General features: G+C 34.7%; 2 protein-coding genes across 5 annotated transcripts in view; one reads left to right on the top strand and one right to left on the bottom strand.

The window, feature by feature from the left end:
• Positions 1-2,811, bottom strand: part of LOC110445499 (CD151 antigen-like) — a 28,540-nt gene extending 25,729 nt beyond the window's left edge. For 2 of the 3 annotated variants that reach the window (XM_021490168.1, XM_021490170.1), the window contains exon 1: positions 2,759-2,811. The gene's annotated coding sequence lies outside the window, so the exon portion shown is untranslated. Of the gene's footprint in view, positions 1-2,397; positions 2,720-2,758 lie in introns of those variants that run through there. The other variant, XM_021490166.1, reaches the window with a different exon arrangement.
• A 3,900-nt stretch (positions 2,812-6,711) lies between these two features.
• Positions 6,712-16,454, top strand: LOC110445497 (protein arginine N-methyltransferase 1-like). 2 transcript variants are annotated; one of them, XM_021490164.1, is made up of 9 exons: positions 6,712-6,789; positions 8,480-8,641; positions 9,043-9,198; positions 9,795-9,858; positions 10,959-11,107; positions 12,071-12,158; positions 12,534-12,800; positions 13,891-14,015; positions 14,709-16,454. In XM_021490164.1, exons 1-9 carry the CDS (start codon positions 6,772-6,774, stop codon positions 14,790-14,792), a joined length of 1,113 nt encoding a protein of 370 aa, XP_021345839.1. In that variant the 5' UTR covers positions 6,712-6,771; the 3' UTR covers positions 14,793-16,454. The 2 variants fall into 2 exon arrangements, with proteins under 2 accessions (XP_021345839.1, XP_021345838.1); XM_021490163.1 differs by having other exon boundaries at positions 6,740-6,813.
• Positions 16,455-19,954: the final 3,500 nt, after the last annotated feature.

Raw genomic sequence — 19,954 nt, 5'->3', positions numbered from 1 at the left:
AGGCAACTGCAACTTCTTACCGCACTATGAAACCAAGTTATATGATTTCTAAGTCCGTATTCAAACTTATTGAACAGTAATTATTCATCATTAGAAGTTAATTGCACACCTGCCAATGTTCAGAATTTAAATTTATTTAGCTTTAAACATAAATGTGTTGCCAATAAAATTAAACAAGGGATGGGGCACAAGTTTTTACAATATATCACAGCCTTCTCCCGTCATACATTTACAATTAAATGTCAACAATGATAATAGGCATAAACATAAAGTAGATATAATTAAATATATATTGAATTTAGTACGGAATGTGGCCGGTACAGATGTGCGGGGCTAAACACCTTAATTCCCTACACCAAGGGACAAACCTTTCTGATTTTTTTTATATATTGCCGGGGCAGAGGAGGCCGGGTATTCATATTAGTACTAATTTAAATCTTGAATGTAAAAACAAAAATAATCGTTTAATTCAGCAATATAATTAAATCATACCATTTTATTGAACCCGGTAATATTATGAATTATGTAAATCCACAGACTTAGATAACACGGTGACCCAGAAAATACGCCGTGGGCCATCACAACAGTTATCCCTTGGAGGGCCTCATGGCAAAATCAAACTAACCAGTCACTTATCCCTTCCTTTCGCATAAACCACTGTATAATTATAGAAACACAAAGTAAACTCTCTCCAATACATGCCCATTAACATATTAAACTAAGTTCATCTGTGTTCAAACTCAGACAAAGATACTAGCGAGCTTAATAGTTTTAGATATTTATTCATAACATAAACAGCGCTAGCATTTCTGTCGATTCCATTTCAGCTTAACCGGCTATCCGGAAGAATACATGCACCGTACTAACTGCTACGGCAGTTATTTTCTCCTTTGAATACTGCCCACCTGCAATAATGATTCCGTAACGTACTCCTTGCGCTATCTTTTGACCATTTGGCAACTTTTCGTTTCGTAGCTGACACGGTACAACACTTTTCTTTCGCTTACTTCACACGGCCAGTCATTTTGTTTACAAAGAAATGGTGTGTTATGCGCATGCGCTAGTAGAGGGAAATCCCTGAACAAAACGTTGGTCAGACAGGTAGAAATACCGATGATTTTCTTAGATTTAATCATTTTTATGAATCTATTTCAGCCAAATCCGATCGTTATTTTCCTTAAGGAGTCTCACTTGATATGTTTATGTAGTATTTGAAAAAAAGACAAAAAATAAAGTTACTTCACTGTGATGCCCCTTTAAAGTCTTTGAGTACATCAGTATATGTCTATCCCTGGCTTTTCGCAGTAGATATACGGTATATTGATCACAGCAGTGCATTTTCTTTTTTATATCAATTAAATGGGTCCCTACTAAATATCTATCAACTTGTGTTTCTTGCGAAAGTTTATTCCTTTTAATCCTTTCAGAAATACAGAATATGTATATATAGACTGCACCTATTTTCAGAAAACTGATTGAGCAAGTCTTCAAGTTTAGGGGTACAACATTGCATCTTGTGTTTGATTCATACATATTGATATCATAGATACAATATTTAGTATTGTACTCAATACAAAAGGCATGTTATATTGATACATATAATAATACTCTTTATTCATTGAGGATAAAATACATGTTTAGCAAAAGGCTAACCTTCCAAATGGTCATCTTGTTAGTAAAATACATGTGTTAGATAAAATAACATATTTACGCAATCGATATATAAATAAACATGGTATTCTTGCTACTAAAATACATGTGCTAGATGAAGGTTATATCACAGTTATCTTAGTTTAGAGTATCACAGAATGCATAAAGTTTCATGCAAAGGTATTTCATCAATTAAATGGCATGTGCCTAATATACATACATATGCTATTAAAAGAGCAAACAATAAAAATTGACATAGTTATACGCTAATAATTAGCAGAATCTAAAATATTAATATAATTCAGATAGGAAGTCTATTTAAAAAGTAACAAGCTTTGGTTACATGGAGAAACACATGATGTGTGTTGATAAATATATATATGAGCAAATCGAACATCTTCAATGTTTCGATCTCAAATTCAAATATAAAAGTAGTTGGACGAATTTAATGTACTTTTTTTTATTTATGAATATGAATATTTCGCCATGGCAAAAAATTGGTGTGAAAAATGATCTGAAAAAAAAAAAAAATACAAACATTCATCAGTCTCATGAACATTCCATTATAAATGAAGGAAAAATATAACACAAGATTTTCCCCCATATGAATGTCGATGAGAACATTTGTGAACTCATCAGGCCAGAGAAGCTTAATCATCTGATTTTCAAAATCAACTTACATCGTGAAACCTATATAAAAATACAGAATAAATACAGAAAAATAATATGCTAAAATAAATGTTTTACCTTGAACAGTGTTGAAACAGAAACATGCGGATATATCTGTATGATGATGTAAATTTAGTAAAACGAGTGACCAAAGAGCATTATGTGTAAGCCTTTCTCGTGGATTCGCTCAGCTGGCATGCATGTGCTGGAATTTTTCACTTCATAACGCTCTTGAATAGCTGTGTGTATCGTACGTGTGTAGTAGCGAGCTCAGAACAGCAGAAAGCCGCTAGATGATTCATTCTTCTATCAAAGTGACATTCAAAATCACACGCACGACTTGCACACGTGTAGTCTGAATTTATAAAACTTGCACGAAACAAGACCTGTACCAGTTGCATATTTTCTTAATTAAAATGCTTATAATATAGATGCTTACCTGTAAAAAATTCTTTGTTGTTGATAAGTGGTTTTATACCTTTTCGCCGGAAGTTAGAAACTAATTCAAAAGTGGATACACATCCGGATTCAAGATATTTGACGTATTTTTTTTTTAATTTATATTTTTATTCAGTTTTTCAAAGCACATACACATGACAATATTTGGGAGACTATAACATACTTCACAGTACTCTCATCCTAAACATTCCATACACATTTCATGTTAACCATACTCATTTCATGTTAACCATACACATTTTATGTTACCATACGTATTTCATATACCCAGTTTTCTAAGTATTTTGTCTGTAGAGAATATTAATCTGACTTATTGATCGTGTGTACTATCATGATCATAACAGAGCATGCTAATTTATGACATATTTATTTCAAACATTTTATATATACTCAGACACACCATATTAGATCTGTATAGAACATGCATATCAAATATTTCATACACATGTAAAGAACAGTTATATAAAAAAAATCATACACATCATACATCCGTATAGAAACACTTATATTAAACATTTCATTCATTTGACGTATAATTTAGCGAAGGAATAAAATATCTGAATTCGGAAGGAGATTTTTTATTTTAAAAACAAAAAATGTTGTATATTTTATTCATGATATATTTCGAATGACGTGATGATAACATATTTGACACCCCCTCCTGCCCGTCTTAGTTCTGGTGTAAATTGTATTCATTCAGAGACGTATATAATATACGTCTAAATTCTTTGATAAGAAATATTAATTTCATTCAAAAGCACGGACTTATAGAAGGGGGCTAATTCGTGGATGTTTAACCCATCATGAACCATAGGCATTGTTGTAAAAGGGAATACAATATTTAAACCGAGACGGCCCTTATCCATCCTCCCGGCCCAGACCCAATATCTATACACTTTCAGACCTGGGTCAACGCCGTGACACCTACTTTGTTTAGTTTAAACATATTTTCTTGCCAACAAAATGCAAAAGGATTGGGCACAAGTTACATGAACATTATTAACGCCGTTTCCTTATAAGATGAATAATTGTATATACACATCATAAGATGGCTTCCATAGTTTGAATTACTACATTTATCAATTAATTAGAGAGAGAGAGAGAGAGAGAGAGAGAGAGAGAGAGAGAGAGAGAGAGAGAGAGAGAGAGAGAGAGAGAGAGATTATTACTTATTCATTGCAGTTTATATATGTACATCGTTAATATTCAACATTAATGCACACATTCACTCTTACTTTTATGTACAGATTATAGTAGATTTTAAAATTTGTCATGAAAATGGAACCATCCAGCACAGCCAGCGCAGTGATTCCATACTTTCAGCCATTCAACAGTTCGTCACGTCCCGTGCCTAGTGGCTTTCTCCTGTTCATTCCATTCTTTCTCGAAAACTCGTTTCTACTGCACTGGCTATAACTGAATGGCCCATCACATGTCCATATTACATACATTATATACAACGGTAAGTGGAACTATTTACAGAAAGAACGTAACGCACATCTGCAAACTCACTCGCATACATTCAAGTACACGCACACTCCTAGACTGGCCACCGTCTCTAAAATATTGAATTATTAGAGAAAAAGTTTAAAAAAGTTAAAAAAGTTAAAAAATAAATAAAAAAATATTAGACAAGGGGGAGATAATCTAGTAGTAAAATGCAGCTGAGAAATTCTTCATAAAAAACTTAGTGGCTGGTAGCCAGTCTAGCACACTCCTTACAGTCACGCTCTCGTGCACTTAAAAGAAATTTAAACATTACAGAGGATTACTAAAATAATAAGGAACAAACAAGTGCACGTTATGCCATGTAATACGGACACAAGCTAAGAAATGAATATGAAAGATAATGAGGACTGCTGGAGAGGAGACACAAGAAGCGTCAACTTGACCATATTAAAACCTGCGAGTACTCGATACATACTGTTGGACATACATAAATATATTTTTTATTTTCATCACTCGAATAATCTTCATGGCTATATAATAATTTCTCTAAGCTTAGAGGTAAGTATTTATGAAGGTTTCTAAACATTTGAAATCTTTGATCAGTATGTCTACTGCATGTAAAAAAAAAAAATGATGAGCATTTTCATTAAGATATCCACATGCACAAATAGGAGATTTGATTAGGTTAACATTAAAGAGATCATCATTTAAAGGGCTGCATTTATGACGGAGTTTGGTTAGTAAAATATTTAACTTACGGTCACCGGTTAAATAGAAACCATGCACGTTAAATGTTTCTTTCTGTTCTTTGGGGCAGTTTGTGAAGCTCTTAAAAGAATGTGCAGTTTTAATATTAGTGTCAAGCTCATTCCATAATCTTAAAGTAGAAGGTATGAATAAGTTAAGTGAAGATTGTAAACGGAAATTAGGAATGGAATAGTTCTCAGAGTTTCTCAAATTATAAGGAGTTAAAGTAGCTACTCGTGGCGGGAGAAGGTCAGTTAGGTAAGAGGGAGTCATATTGTTGTGAATTTTATGGAAAAGTTGAAGTTTGCGGCGGGTGCGACGTTGAGACAAGACTTCCTAAACAGTTTCGAAATAAAGAGAAGCTCGATCTACTAGCAAAAGATGGCAGACCGGTGACAATACGCGCTGCTTCTAACTGGACTTTTTCAAGTTTATTTGCATCGGCAGTTGTATAACCGTCCCAAACTTCGCAACAGTATTCAAGCAGAGGGAGTATAAAAGTAATATAAATTCTGTTTAATGTGTTGCGATTTAAAGTATATTTTAACTTGCGGAGAATCCCTATTTGTTTCGTAACAGTTTTACAAATGTTATCAATCTGATGAGTCCATTTACAGTTAGCATCTAGAAAAATGCCTACATGTTTATGATGTTCAATAAAATCAATAATAAAATTATTAAAAATAAGATTGACATCAAGCTCAGCATTGGTATTTGAAATTAGTAGTGCTTCAGTTTTATTAGGATTAAATTTAACAAGCCAATTTTCTGCCCAGTTATGATTTTTTTTTCAAGATCTTGGTTAGTAGTAGAAGGAGAAGAGATGGATAGGGAAGTATCATCAGCAAAAAGACGAGAAAGGCTGTCATGTTATCAGTTATATCGTTGATATACAAGAGAAAAAGAAGCGGACATAAGACAGAACCCTGTGATGTACATAATCGGATAGGCAGTCTAAAAGATTTCCATTAATTCCATAGCTTTTTAATTTGTGTACAAGACCTGCATGCCAAACCCGATCAAAAGCTTTGGAAATGTCGCAAAAAACAAGACAGGTAGGATAACGGTTTTCTAGATTTATACATACATTATGATAAATTTCAATTAGTTGATGTACTGTAGAGTGAAATGGCTGAAATCCGGATGGGTATTTATATAACAATGAATTTTCTAATAAACAATTATGCAGATATTTTGTAATAACTTTTTCAAAAACTTTCCCTGTAGTGCTTAATAATTAAAGATAATCCGCACAATTTCAGTAATCTAAATCAACCAATATAAGATCGCGAAACTCATCTTTTAAATCTTTCAAATTTTAACCTCACTGATCGCGTGAGCAACTTAATGAGTTTTTACATGTTGACAGTTCTCTCGTCCTGACAAGGTCACTTCTTTTACAGTTTATTTTATTAAATTGAATAATAAATATCTTATCAGAGACGTATAATACGTCCCTGATCTTATTACAAGATAGTAACTTTCATCATGATAGTTCCGTGTTTGACTAAATTATATTGCCTTTTTGGTTACCGCATTTTTTATACGATGAGTGTGCACTCAAATGTAATGCCATTCATTCTTTCAAATACAAATTTATTAATTCATTTTTGTAATATCGATTCCTTTGTAAAGATTCTGTTATCCAAGTTTTGAGATAGAAATAATACTTTTGGATTCGTCTGCTATAACCGGATATTTTATGTGCGTATTTGCAGTTTAGTAAAGCCACAAATTATTCACAATTTTCGATGACGTAGTTCCCGGCCATGTGCGCGCTTCACACAAGGGTTCAAAATGGCAGAGCACATGGAGGTACTAGCGAAATCCGTTGACTCGGTATTCATGAATATGTCACATTTAAGACATAGCACGTTATTTTAATGTGCCAATTTGTTTATTATTGTTTAATGTATCTTCTTATGTAATTATTGTATTAGATCGTAGCGTATTTATTTGTATTTGACTTCTTTCGTGTTCAGCAAGCGCTTCTCATTTATTTTGTGGATTTTCATCATTTCTTACAATTTCATTTCCTTTGTTAACGATGAAAGTAACAAATTCATTTTGCACTATGTTATTTCACGTTTTTATTTGAAGTTTTTAATACAAATCTAACTAAAAAAATCATAAGTATGCGAGCTTGAAATTTGACTCATTTTGTGAAAGAAGCACATGGGCCATAACAATGCATGGCATCTGAGCTTATCTACGCAATATTTTGGAGCAAGGGTTTTATCGCTTTTCGCTGTTCATTTTTGTGTTGGGTTTATCTTGCTTAACATATTATTTTGTTTATTATTTTGCTTTAAGTAACTTACTATATAAATTTACGAAGAAATGTTAAGTAATTCATAAACAATTTTATCGGTAATTTATGAATCTGTTGGATCCACGTGTTCTGGGTTAAAAAAAAATCATATTTCGGTGTTAAGTGTTTACTAATGCTTTTTCGCCAAATTTCAAATTAACTTTATATATGGCATTTGATAAGGATCTGCCTGTATTTCGATCATCACCATCAAATTTAGTTTTTAGTATAGTGTAACCCTATATATGTACATAATTTTACTCAAAAACGTTGTATTACTTCATACTTAAATGTACGAAATATATATATAGAAAGGTAAAATTGGTTCAGAACTGAAAATATGGGTTATCTTCAAAGCATGGTGGATACAACAAAGAGCTGTTGATTTAACAAATTATATTATAGCTTGGATAAAGGTTGAAGGATATATATTCAAAACGATAGAATTGAAAACAAAGATGACAACTATTATGACAAATAAGTTTCATCATGAAGATTATATATAGTGTTTAACAACTATCAACATATTAATATTATTGTGAAGACTGCCAGGGTTGGGGGGTCTAAGGGTCAGCTTCTTTACAATTTATAATTAGTGTCCTTGTAGAAGAGCTTGAAGACTCTCGTTCTTTCTTTTTGAGTCTCTCATTCTATAAATATTTAATTTAATATGTCTAGTCGAAATAAAAGGCAGAGATAGTGATGGGCTGATCGATTATTATTGAAAATCAATCGGTTTGCCCTTAAAATTTCTGATTATCAATTACAAATTCCATAATCGATATATTCGCTTCGTCAAAGTATTTAAATTAAATGTCTTCAGTACTAGTGTAAAGTATGCTTTTGAAAGTCATATTCTTATGATTGATAAAAATGCATAATAGTTGCTCGATATCCATTCATTATTAAAGAACGATACCTAATATATTATCATCACCATGTGGTGTAGCCCTTTTATGATTCTGTTTGTTTCTACGTATACATATTCCAGGTCTCGATAGCAATGTACCGATATGGTTCAACTTTGAACTTGTGTTGAAATTATTTATTTAGAATCACTACCGTACTAAGATATTGCGACTTGTCTCGGGTATAATCTTGAATCTTGTTTGAAATATTTTGAAAACTTTTTCGTTGCCATATAATTTGCAACTTGGAGTTTTTATTGATGAAAATATATTTTTTTACTTGAAGACAACACCAGCAACCACTTCCACTCCCACCACCACCACCACCACTACAGAGGATGTCCCCTCATGTAATGGTGATGGCCCCAGACCAGCCGGTAAAGACAAGGATGACATGACGTCAAAAGATTACTACTTTGATTCATATGGTCATTTTGGCATCCACGAGGTAATTTGTCGAGGAAACTCTTTGAAAACGAAACTGTACATTTGTTTAATTTTAATATCAGATAGTTGTAAAAGTGATTTGGAGGTTAATCATCTCAAAAGAGTTCTCAATACATTAAGTTATTGCGAAAAAAGAGCTCCAGACCAAATATACTGGGGTTAAAACAAACACATACAAGTTCAGAACAAAACATGCAGAATGTGAAATATATTGACTTTGATTTTTGATTAAATGAGTCCTGGACTCATATTTTTTTTCTGTATGTTATGTCCACATTTTGAAAACCCATGATATCTAGGAGTTATTGAACTTGTCAACATTTTACAAAAATTATGTTTAGGACACACATGATAAAAAGTAGAATCCTACAAAAAATAATTGGTTGATCCTTTCTATTTCAGGAAATGCTCAAGGATGAGGTGCGGACACTGACCTACAGGAATGCCATGATACACAACAAGCACTTGTTTAAAGGGAAGATTGTCCTAGATGTTGGATGTGGTACAGGGATCCTGTGTATGTTTGCTGCTAAGGCTGGCGCCGCCAAGGTCATAGGGGTAGGTGTCTATTAAAAAGAAGCTGCTGCAACTTTTTTGTCTTAATGTGGGCCGATTGACGAATAGTGTCTCGTTTTTAAACCATGTCAAAGACAAATTTTTAAAAGACGTTCTAATAATCCAGCACCATTTTCGACGGAAAAGATATTTTACTGGACCAAAATATCTGGAAATTTGCTCTCTGAAAGTCATCTTACAGATATTTTATGGTATAATGGTGTTAACTTCCGACTTCTTTTTATTGGTATCCCAGTGAAAAATGTTAGCAAGACAGTATTGCGAGTGTTTCGGCAAACCTGTTCAGTTGAAAGTACTCTTTTCTGGTTCAATGCATTAAAGAATGCGAATAAAGATGGCCTGTCTGATCTATAGGTTTCAGAAGCATGATTAAAATAAAGCTATAATGAACACTGTTGGTCTGGAAGCATTAATTTTGGAGGACGGGAGTTGATGCAACTGGTTAAAAGGACTTTTTCCAGATAAAATTATTGTGGCCATTGGAAAGTCACAAGCCAGGGCCAGGAGATAATCAACATCTGCTAAAGTGCTGTTGCTTAATTTAAAAAAAATCAATGATGCCATTTTCATTTCAACAGATTGACTGTTCCAGTATCATAGACTACGCCCAGAAGATCACGGAAGTGAACAACTTTGATAAAAGTAAGAAATCATTTGTAGGGTTTTTCACTCTTGATGTATGGTACAGGGTGATAACATGTTATGCTGTGATAATTAGACTATTTAATATCATTTAGATTATTGAAAGGCCCCTCTGAATATATGACTACTGTTTTTGGGATTGTTCCTAAGATGTATCATACTACAATAATATAAAGGGACAGGGAGATGCGTAGTGTTTTCATTAAAAGTTGGATGCCTGTAAAAGATTTTCTCAGAATTTGTATTGGTCAACATTAAAGCATTCTACTGATTTCTTTAAAGTCAAACATGTATTTCAAACGTTTGGTGGAAACGCTACGCTTTGTTGAAAGATCTGACTCAAACACAAGTCCTCTAGTCTGAGACTAGTAGATTTCAGCAAGGACTAGCGAATCACCAAGCTGATAGTAAATTGGACTTGTTAAGATTGTATTATCAGTTACTCAAGTATTCATCCATCGATAGATCATAGGCTATGTGAAAACTAGACGGTTTATGCAAAAGTGTCAAAACTATAGGATGGTGTTTTCGCAATAACCGACCAAGGAATGATGGAGACATATATTGTTTAAAAGAAAATCTAAATTTCAAATCTCATAAAATAACATAACGCAATATAACCAATGGAGATGAGCTAGTTTTAGGGGCTAACTTGTGGTGTTTATATTGATTGTTAGAATATCTAGCTAAATAGGATATGAAAACAAATAGTTTGTGTGTAATCAAACTAACGTAGACACAAGTATATCTCCTGATTTATATAATTGCATTATTTTGAAGACAGGATTGTTTAACCCTTTCACCCCTATGTAACTTTAGTAGACTCTACCATGCATTGATATGGATGAGTTCATTATGGTCTTCAGTGGTGAAAGGGTTAACAAAGGTCAAGGGAAGATACAAGTATCTCTTGACTTTGATGACATGGTGATCATTGTTTTTGCGTGATGTTCTTGTCTGGTCAAAGGGAGATAATTTATTGTTTTGTCCTAAGTTGTAGTCCAGACACTGATCAAAGGGAGAAAATTCAGTGTTTATCCCAAGTTGTAGTCCAGACATTGAGCATAGGGAGATAATTAAGTGCATGTCATATCTTGTAGCTGTGACCCTGATCAAAGGAAAGGTGGAGGAGGTTACCCTGCCTGACGGTATTGAAAAAGTTGACATCATCATCAGCGAGTGGATGGGCTACTGTCTTTTCTACGAGTCCATGTTGAACACTGTGATATTTGCCCGTGACAAGTGGCTGGTAGGTATGGCCAGTACAGTGGTCATCTTTGTTTATAAATTGGATAGCAGATAGAACAGTTATAATTCAATTCAATTCTGTAAGTTGTAATGTTCTGTTACTTACTGCTGACATCTGGTACTGAAAAACTGATAAAAGGGTTACTTTTTCCTTAAATGTACGGAATTGTGTTGGACAGAGAAATGGCATCTGAAATAAATATTTAGATTTTGTTCATGATAAGCAGTAGACCAATGTCTTGAGAAAATATGAACAATTCATATATTTGTAGACCTATTTGTCAATATAATATGAATTTAATATGGGTTATACGGTAAAAACCTCCATCACATGGAACAAAATTAAACGTATATCATCAATTCTCTTCAAATTACACAAAAGTCTGAGTTGACATCGACAGAAATCAATCAAGTCTCTGATACTCTACAACAACAGCCTATTACGATATTGTAAATCTGGAGATGGACAATGTTACATACATCTTTCATATGTTACTTATGTACTTGTAATCTATTATCAAGTTCAATTTGCACTCAATTAAGAAGCAAGAGGCCTGTAGGCTGCAAAGCAGTACATGTTTTTTCGAGTTTTGAAGTTGATCAATAATCAGGTATCGGAATATCAATGTGGAAGATAGATAGATAGTAGTCGCACATCATAAGTTATACCTTTTACTTAATAATTAATAACTGTCATGTGAAAATTTATCAGTTAGCTTGGTTCAATCTATCACTAGATAGAGAATTATTCTTTTATCGTTAAAACGTTGTTCAAACTCTGAAGATTTACCTTAATTACATTAAATAACATTTACCTAATGTTCCTTTTGACCATACTTCATGATGGAGTTCTGAGTCCTATGCTGAAAGAATGTCACAGATTTAGACTTCAGCTATGAAATAATTTTGAATTTCTGGATTGAAACTGTAGCCCTCTTAATATATATATGCTGTGTTTCCTCAGAAACCTGGTGGCCTGATCTTCCCCGACAGAGCTGTGCTGTACGTCTGTGCCATAGAGGACAGACAGTACAAGGATGAGAAGATCAACTGTAAGTCACCTATACTCTTATTTCAGCAGTTTCCCCAAGAGCAGTGTACGAGTTGATATATAATATTATCTTGGAACTTCACATTTGTAACAAATTTAATTTTCATGTCAATTACTTTAAAATAATAACATATTGTACTGATCATGATTTTTTGGTGAACAAATGTCAATATTTCTCTAAGCGGCATTTTTAACTTTGTGTCTGCAGATAGAGTTAAGATATTTAAACTTGATTGAAGTAGTTCCTTAATGCTAAGGACAAAAACTTTGATGTTTAAAGATGATCCCCGTGGAACTTCCTTTCTGATCCCTTGTTATTTGAGTTTTTGGTAACACTTCATCAATTGTTAGTGAATTTTAACTTTGTTCTTAACAGGGTGGGACTCCGTGTATGGCTTTGATATGAGTGTGATCCGTAAAGTGGCTATTTCGGAGCCCCTGGTGGATGTTGTCGACCCCAAACAGGTGATCACCAACTCCTGCCTGGTGAAGGAGGTGGACATCTACACTGTCACGGAAGACGACCTCACCTTCAAGGCTCCATTCCACCTCCAATGTCGCCGCAACGACTATGTACATGCACTGGTCACTTTCTTCAACATGGAGTTCACAAAGTGTCACAAGAGAACAGGTTTCTCCACAGGTGAGACTTGCTTGTAAACTGACCAGTGGTCAAGCTATCCCAGGTTAAGCTATTTGGTTGTTGGGTGGCACAGTGTATTGCACACTTTTGCCGTTCACTAAGACAGCTGGGTTAGATTCCACAATTGGAAAAGGTATTGGGTCACCTGCCAGACCATGTGCGTTTTCTCCAGTTTCCTCCCCCATTAAGACTCCAATGCTAGCTGCCTCCCAGGTCAACAAGAGTGATAACTGTAATACAAGTTGACAGTTCATTTTGTCATTGTTTGTAACATATATATATATATGCAGTTTGTTTGTTTATTTATCCCAGAAGTTACCATCAAGGCAGCTTTGTTAACTCGGAGAAATGCTAAATTTGCATCAGTAATTGTCTTTTAAGAAGAAATTCTAAATATAAATGTCACCCTGGTAAAATACTAGCTGCTCCCTACCGACCCGGCGAGGGAGAATTTCTCTTCAGTTCATTCGGTAGAGCTCAAGACTAGTAAGCCAGAGGTCCCAGGTTCGACTCCTAGTGGAGGCTTTGAATAAATAATGACCTCTGTTACATTTGCTCCCACGTAGGGACCCGGGAGATTTGACAAATAGAGCTTAAGACTAGTAAGCCAGAGGTCTTGGGTTCGACTACTAGCGGGGGCATTATCATCTGCCAATCTCTTCTGATCTTGAATATTAACAATATGTTCACTGTACTTGCCCTATGAAACACTTTCTGTTGTCACTAAACAATGGATACCTGTGATGGGTTGAGTACGTGAACATATTTCATACAAAATGGTAACAGTAATCTTTTTAATAGTAGAACAGCCAAAAAAAATGTCTTATCTGAAGAAACTTTTCCTGTATTGTCAATAAAGATCTGGTTGACCATCTTCTTAATATCAACATCAGTAGGCAGTTTTCACAAAAATGCAATCCCCATATGAAAAAAAGTGAAATATGTATGTCTTTAAATGTGTCATAACCGTGCATGTTTACTTGAGATCCAAACTTTTAAAAAGGTTAGAGCTACCTAACAGTAGGGTAGTGTCTGTTCGTACTATTGACCACTCCAAGTACTAATCTGTTGTGATATTTCCCTTTCCCAGCTCCCGAGGCCCCCTACACTCACTGGAAGCAGACTGTGTTTTACTTCGACCAGCTGGATCTGACAGTTAAGAAAGGAGAAGAACTCTTCGGCACCATTGCATTGGAACCCAACAAAAAGAACACAGTAAGTTTATGGATTTAGGATGTCTGTGTGTTTCACCTGACCCGATTCTCCCTTGCCGTGTCCGATATGTGACGGTGAGAGAGGGGTTTGAGGATGTAAAAATAACGCTACAAAAACAGAGTATTTATGTATGTATTCAAACAAGACAATAGTTTATTGAAACAGTTTTAGTGAAATGAAAAAAAATGAATTATTACTGACTGGGTGTATTTAGTTTTAATCATCTATGCAAGCCCTCCTAGATGAGGACCAATGTTTTAAAGGGTTGAAAGCAGGGCCGCTCACCTCTTGTTACTCCAAACAAAACATACAAGTATATACATCATTGTATACATAAGTATGAATGCATTAAAATGTTGTGTAAATAAATTATTGAAATGGCGAAACCTCCAAATATTTACTGTGTGGAAATTCTTACATAGACAATGTTGCTAAAAGGTACATTTTTGATATCAAGGTTTCATTATGTTCCTTGTTGTGTTTTCACAATCATTTAGTCAACAAAAAAAGTATTTACATATTTACAGTAACCTCCATCTATTCTATCTGTTTATAAAATGGATGCTGATCTTTACGAAGTCAAGTTGTTTCTGAACTCTTGTGCTGGTTTTAAAAATCTTGTGTTTTGTCGTGTCAAAGTTGTTTCATTCAGTTCAACATGTGTAAACTTTCATTTGCTCTCCTTTTCCACAGAGGGATCTGGACATAAAGATTGATGTGGATTTTAAGGGTGAATTATCCGAGATGAATGAGTCTATGTCGTACAGGATGAGGTAGGAAGGTTCACGCTAGGAAGGACATGGCAACAGCTATTCCACCATTTTCACGGTCCACGGTTTTGTGGACTGTGTGGAGGACTACAGACAGCATCCTCCCACTATCATAATCATGCGGAGGAGAGTGGCAGTGGTCTTGTAGAAGTCCCTGATTTATGCTACGTTTTGAACAAAACTGACTCTTATACTTGATTTCACTGAATATAATATTGGCTGATGATTTCTGTTCGGATGAAGCTGAATAGATCTGCGCATTGTTACATTGAACCATATGTACAGTGGAAACTGAAAAAAATGTCATTATCCTAAATTTGAGATGTAATACTTCTACAGAAATGGCAACTAGATAGACATGAGGGTAGAACAACTTGATATAGGAGAGGTTGACGTTTTTAAAGGAAAAATACAGGGTTTGCCATTGTGTTTTCTTTTATTGCACTGGCAATGAAAGTCTCTTGTATGTTGCTAAAGGCTGGTGTAGTCTGGTTGGTCGTCTGCTTGTCGTCTGTGACATTGTTTTGTAGTCTGGAACTCATTGTATTGTGTACCTACCAGGTACTGCCCTCTAGTGGGTAGTCCTGTCCAGTAAAGGAAGGGACACAACCATTGTCCATCTGCTGGGTGTCTTTAATATGGAAAACCTTAAAACACGAACAAAGATATATATTTTTTTTCAACTTTTGTGACTTTCATGGAGATCCCTTTCTGCTGAGGAAGATGAAAAATTTAATGTGTATTGGAGACATGATGAAGACATTTTCAGAGAAAAGTTGATGTAATGGAACATTTCAAATCTAGTTCAAATTTTAGTGGATGTGCCAAATTATCCTTGGTCCTTCACTGCCGAGTTGGTGCATTGTGTTCATCAGGACTTGTTAGGAAGTCTATTAGCATTGGCACTTTACTGTACATTTTGTACATTTGTTTTGAGTCGAACGTGAATAATTTCCTCTCAAGTCAACACTATATTTGCGATGTTAAAAAGTCCCACGCCTAGACATCTCTTGTAATATCTTTCCTTCAAATTGCAAAATTTGATTTAATAGCATGGGTAGATGTCTAGACGTGTGATCTGCAGTTGTGTTTTATCCTTGTGTTCGGCGAAGCTTGTATGAGTGTGTGTTTGGTATTACGAATGTCCTGAAAATGTTGTGCATGCACGAGTGTTTTAGAATGTTGTGATATAGTATGATAGTGTGACACGGATGAGCCGGACTCGTGGACTTCTGCACAGCTGCATTGAAATTATCGTTTTTCAAAAAATGTTTTGAAGTTCCCTTTGTATGACATGTATTTGGAAGGGTATTACGCAACCGTCTGAAGCATCCCTGCTGAAATGAACATCAGGGGTAATGCTACTTTCATGAGAGCATGTTGAAGCAGGTTTTACTCATATATGCAAAGCGGAATTTCATTGGTCAGAAACCACCAATCTGTGGTGCTGTAACATCTGCCATTTTGTAACCCTTTACAATACTGTAAATGAGAAAGAGTTTAGCTGTTAACTGTAAATGAAATAGAAAAAAATATTACAGATGTTTTAAAACTAGTGATTTTTGTTTTTTGTTGCATTTAATTATAAGTTTGTCTTAACTATGTTAATAATCATCAAACATGATACTGATCTAATTAAATGCCAGGGTCAGTAAACAGTTCACCTGATGACAGGATTTGTGTCTTTTTTTTGTTTGTTTGTGTTTCTTTACTATAATGGATGAAATGCTTCTTACCCTTAATCATGACCCAGTTTATAAAACAGTGTGACATCATGCATTATAAACTTCATCACAATCGCTAAGGGATTATGTGACTTTGTGGGAGTATTCAAATGAAAATTCTGTGTCTACCAAATGTCTAAACAATGACAACTAATTAACATTAACAAAAGATGACATCATACAATGAAGATAATAGTATAATTGTATTTAATCATTAACTAAATATGTATAATACTACAACATCCTTTCCGGAATCCATGTTCGTCTAATCTATTACTTCCAATCCAGTTTTTCCGGTGTTATGTTGTGGTCTGGTAAATTACAGACATCAATTTACGAAATGAAGAAAGCAGCTTATACTTCCATCGTCAAAATAGTAAAAAAAAAAAACACTCATGGCCATAACGCTTTCTCTGGGATAGAATTTCAAATCTATCTTTTTCTTAATCTGATGGAGTGTTTGGTTGTACACATTCTATTTCATATTACAAAAAAAAAAATGTCTGAAATAAAGCCACACGAGACTGACCGGAGACGTATATACTACTGGCTTTATATGTCTCTGATCTGACCCACGAGTCTGCATCACTATTGTGGCGTCATAAATCAAAATTGCAGTCGTGCCATTTGCGACGTCACAATAGAGTGTAAGAAGTAGCCTTTTGTACGTTTGTCACTCCGACTAGGACTGATTGAATTATATAGACCTAAGGCAAGGAATACAATCACTCCTTGGTAACCATAAAGGCAAGGAATACAATCACTCCCTGGTAATCATAAAGGCAAGGAATACAATCACTCCCTGGTAATCATTAAGGCAAGGCATACAATCACTCCCAGGTAATCATAAAGGCAAGGAATACAATCACTCCCAGGTAATCATGAATTAGATATGTTTACACGGAATTTGTTTATTAAAATTGTCTTGTTTGCCTACTTTTATGATAAATTCACATCAATGATGTGATACATCTAGAGCGTCTCTATCTAGTCAACTAGAAATTAAAACTAGAGTCCCATGGGCCTTAACGGTCACCGGAGTCCTACAGTATTCATTTTTGTTGTTGAAATATGAAGAGGATATAACGATGTCAATCATCCAGGGCTACTAGTTGGAGTAAAAAATAGTTGTTTAGTATAATGTTAAGTTAAGCTTGTAAGGACCATGCTTCGATCATTCCTACCACGTTTCAGTTAAATCGGTTCATTAGAACTTAACTTTAAGTTTAAAATAGTTTTTCAAAATGGCGGCCGTGGTGGCCATATTGGATAACTGATCGACCCGAAAAATAACATAACTTAGTCAGGGAGATGTCCGTAACATTCCAATGAAGTATCAATTATATCCCTTCGACAGTATCACAGTTTAAGTTGAAAATATAAAATGTTAACGCACGACGACGGATAGCAATATGTTTCTTGAGCATCTCTCTGAAATTCGCTCAGTTAAAAAAATAAAATGTATCAAAGTTTCTATTCAAGTATTTTGCACCACGAGACATCTTGTTTAACCTTGAACTATGCCTGCATCACCCACAGAAGGTGTGCAGTGCGCTGGAATTAGGTCACTGTGACCTTTACATCAAGGTCAAAGGTCAAATAAGTGCAAAATATTCAGTAAATTCTTGTCCGGCCCGTACATTTTAAACCGTTCAAGATATCTTTATCAAACTTGAAGTATACTTGCATCACCCACAGAAGGTGTGCAGTGCAATATAATTAGGTCTCGTCCCCCACTATATACAGAGTAATAGCCCTTTGTTTATTTTTAATACCGATTTTTGTCCACAGCATCAGTTCCATGTTATTTCACTTACGTTGACGAAACTTACCATATTTATGTATATTGGGAAGGCGAAATCTCTCGCATTAAAATCGGGTCTCGTGCCCCACTATATACAATGATATGGCCCTTTTTATTTTTGTATATCCAAGTTTGTCCAATGTATAACTTCTAAACCGTAAAAGATATCTTGATCAAACTTAAAGTTTACCTGCATCAGCTACATGTGTACATGTGCAGTGCACTTGAATTAGGTCTCGTCCCCCACTATATACAGAGTTATGGCCCTTTGTTTATTTTTTGATACTGAAGTTTGTCCGATGCAAAAGTTCCATATTATTTCAACTACGTTAACCAAACTTACCATATTTATGTATCTTGGGACGGCGGAATCTCTCGTACTGAAATCGGGTCTCGTGCCCTACTATATACAGAATTATGGCCCTTTTTATTTTTGTATATTTAAGTTTGTCCAAGGTATAACATCTAAACCGTCAAACTTGAAGTATACCTGCATTACCCACAGAAGGTGTGTAGTGCGCTGAAATTAGGTCTCGTGTCCTTCTATATACAGTGATTAGACAAATTCACATATGCTAAATGTAGATCAGAGACGTGTATATTACAAACGTCTTTGTATAGATCCATATAGATACAAATATTGAATTAAGTAAACGAAAATATAATAGGGTAACTGCAACTGAAATTGATTGGCACACGAGACGTCTCTGACGAGACAGAGCTAACCAGACACAAGGGAAATGTTCAAAGGAAATGTGTACTATTTTGATGCACGTTCATATCAGACCAGAGAATAATGATTTGAAACTTTTCATTGTGAAAAACGTCTGCGTTGCTATTCGATGGGATACAATTGCATAATCCGTTCTTAACGTTTTTACAATTTTGAGTTTAGCTGGTAAATTCATTTTCTCAGTTTCATCTGGCAAGCTAATCTTATCAATTGTATTTACCCATTTTAAATTGTCCACTCCGCACGCGACGCCAAATTGAAAAATGGAACGATGACTGGCTTGTTTCTCTGGGGATTGATGGCTAAGAAGTTTTCCGACAGTCATTAATTTATGTTTTTGTTAGAACAACTAGAAGCATATTGTCTACTATTACGGAATAAGATAATCAGTTTTGACCACATCGAATTTTGAAATTTAAAATTCAACCCCCAGAACCCGGGCTTGAAAAGCAAGAACTAACTCCGTGATAAAAGTACATAATCTGTGATGTATACTTGGCTGTTGATAGTATCCCTCTTTACATAGGCAATTAATATACAGTATTTTTTCTTCTTTCTAAAACAGATAAGGACTATGTGGTCAAACAATACAACATATGGACTTCAATATTTGTTTACGTAAAACACATATTTCAATTTACTTATCTTTACATAATTATAGACTAATATATAATCTGGAATATAAATTTGCTTAATTTTCAGACGAATGTCCCTTTTTTGAGATGGAAAATTGCGTATTTCCTTTGGGAGATACGAAGAAGTTGCCTTTAATCGAACTGTTAAGCGTTCACATCATCTGCACATCAATGAGTACAAGAACAAAGGATTATAAGACTCTTTCATGTCCCGGGATGTAGGATAGGGAAATTCCATCCGAGTTAAAAAAAAAATTGGTAAAACCCGAGGCT

This window comes from Mizuhopecten yessoensis, unplaced genomic scaffold (assembly GCF_002113885.1).
Source record: "Mizuhopecten yessoensis strain PY_sf001 unplaced genomic scaffold, ASM211388v2 scaffold2307, whole genome shotgun sequence".
NCBI lineage: Eukaryota > Metazoa > Mollusca > Bivalvia > Pectinida > Pectinidae > Mizuhopecten > Mizuhopecten yessoensis.
This window is presented reverse-complemented; position numbering and strand designations above follow the sequence as displayed.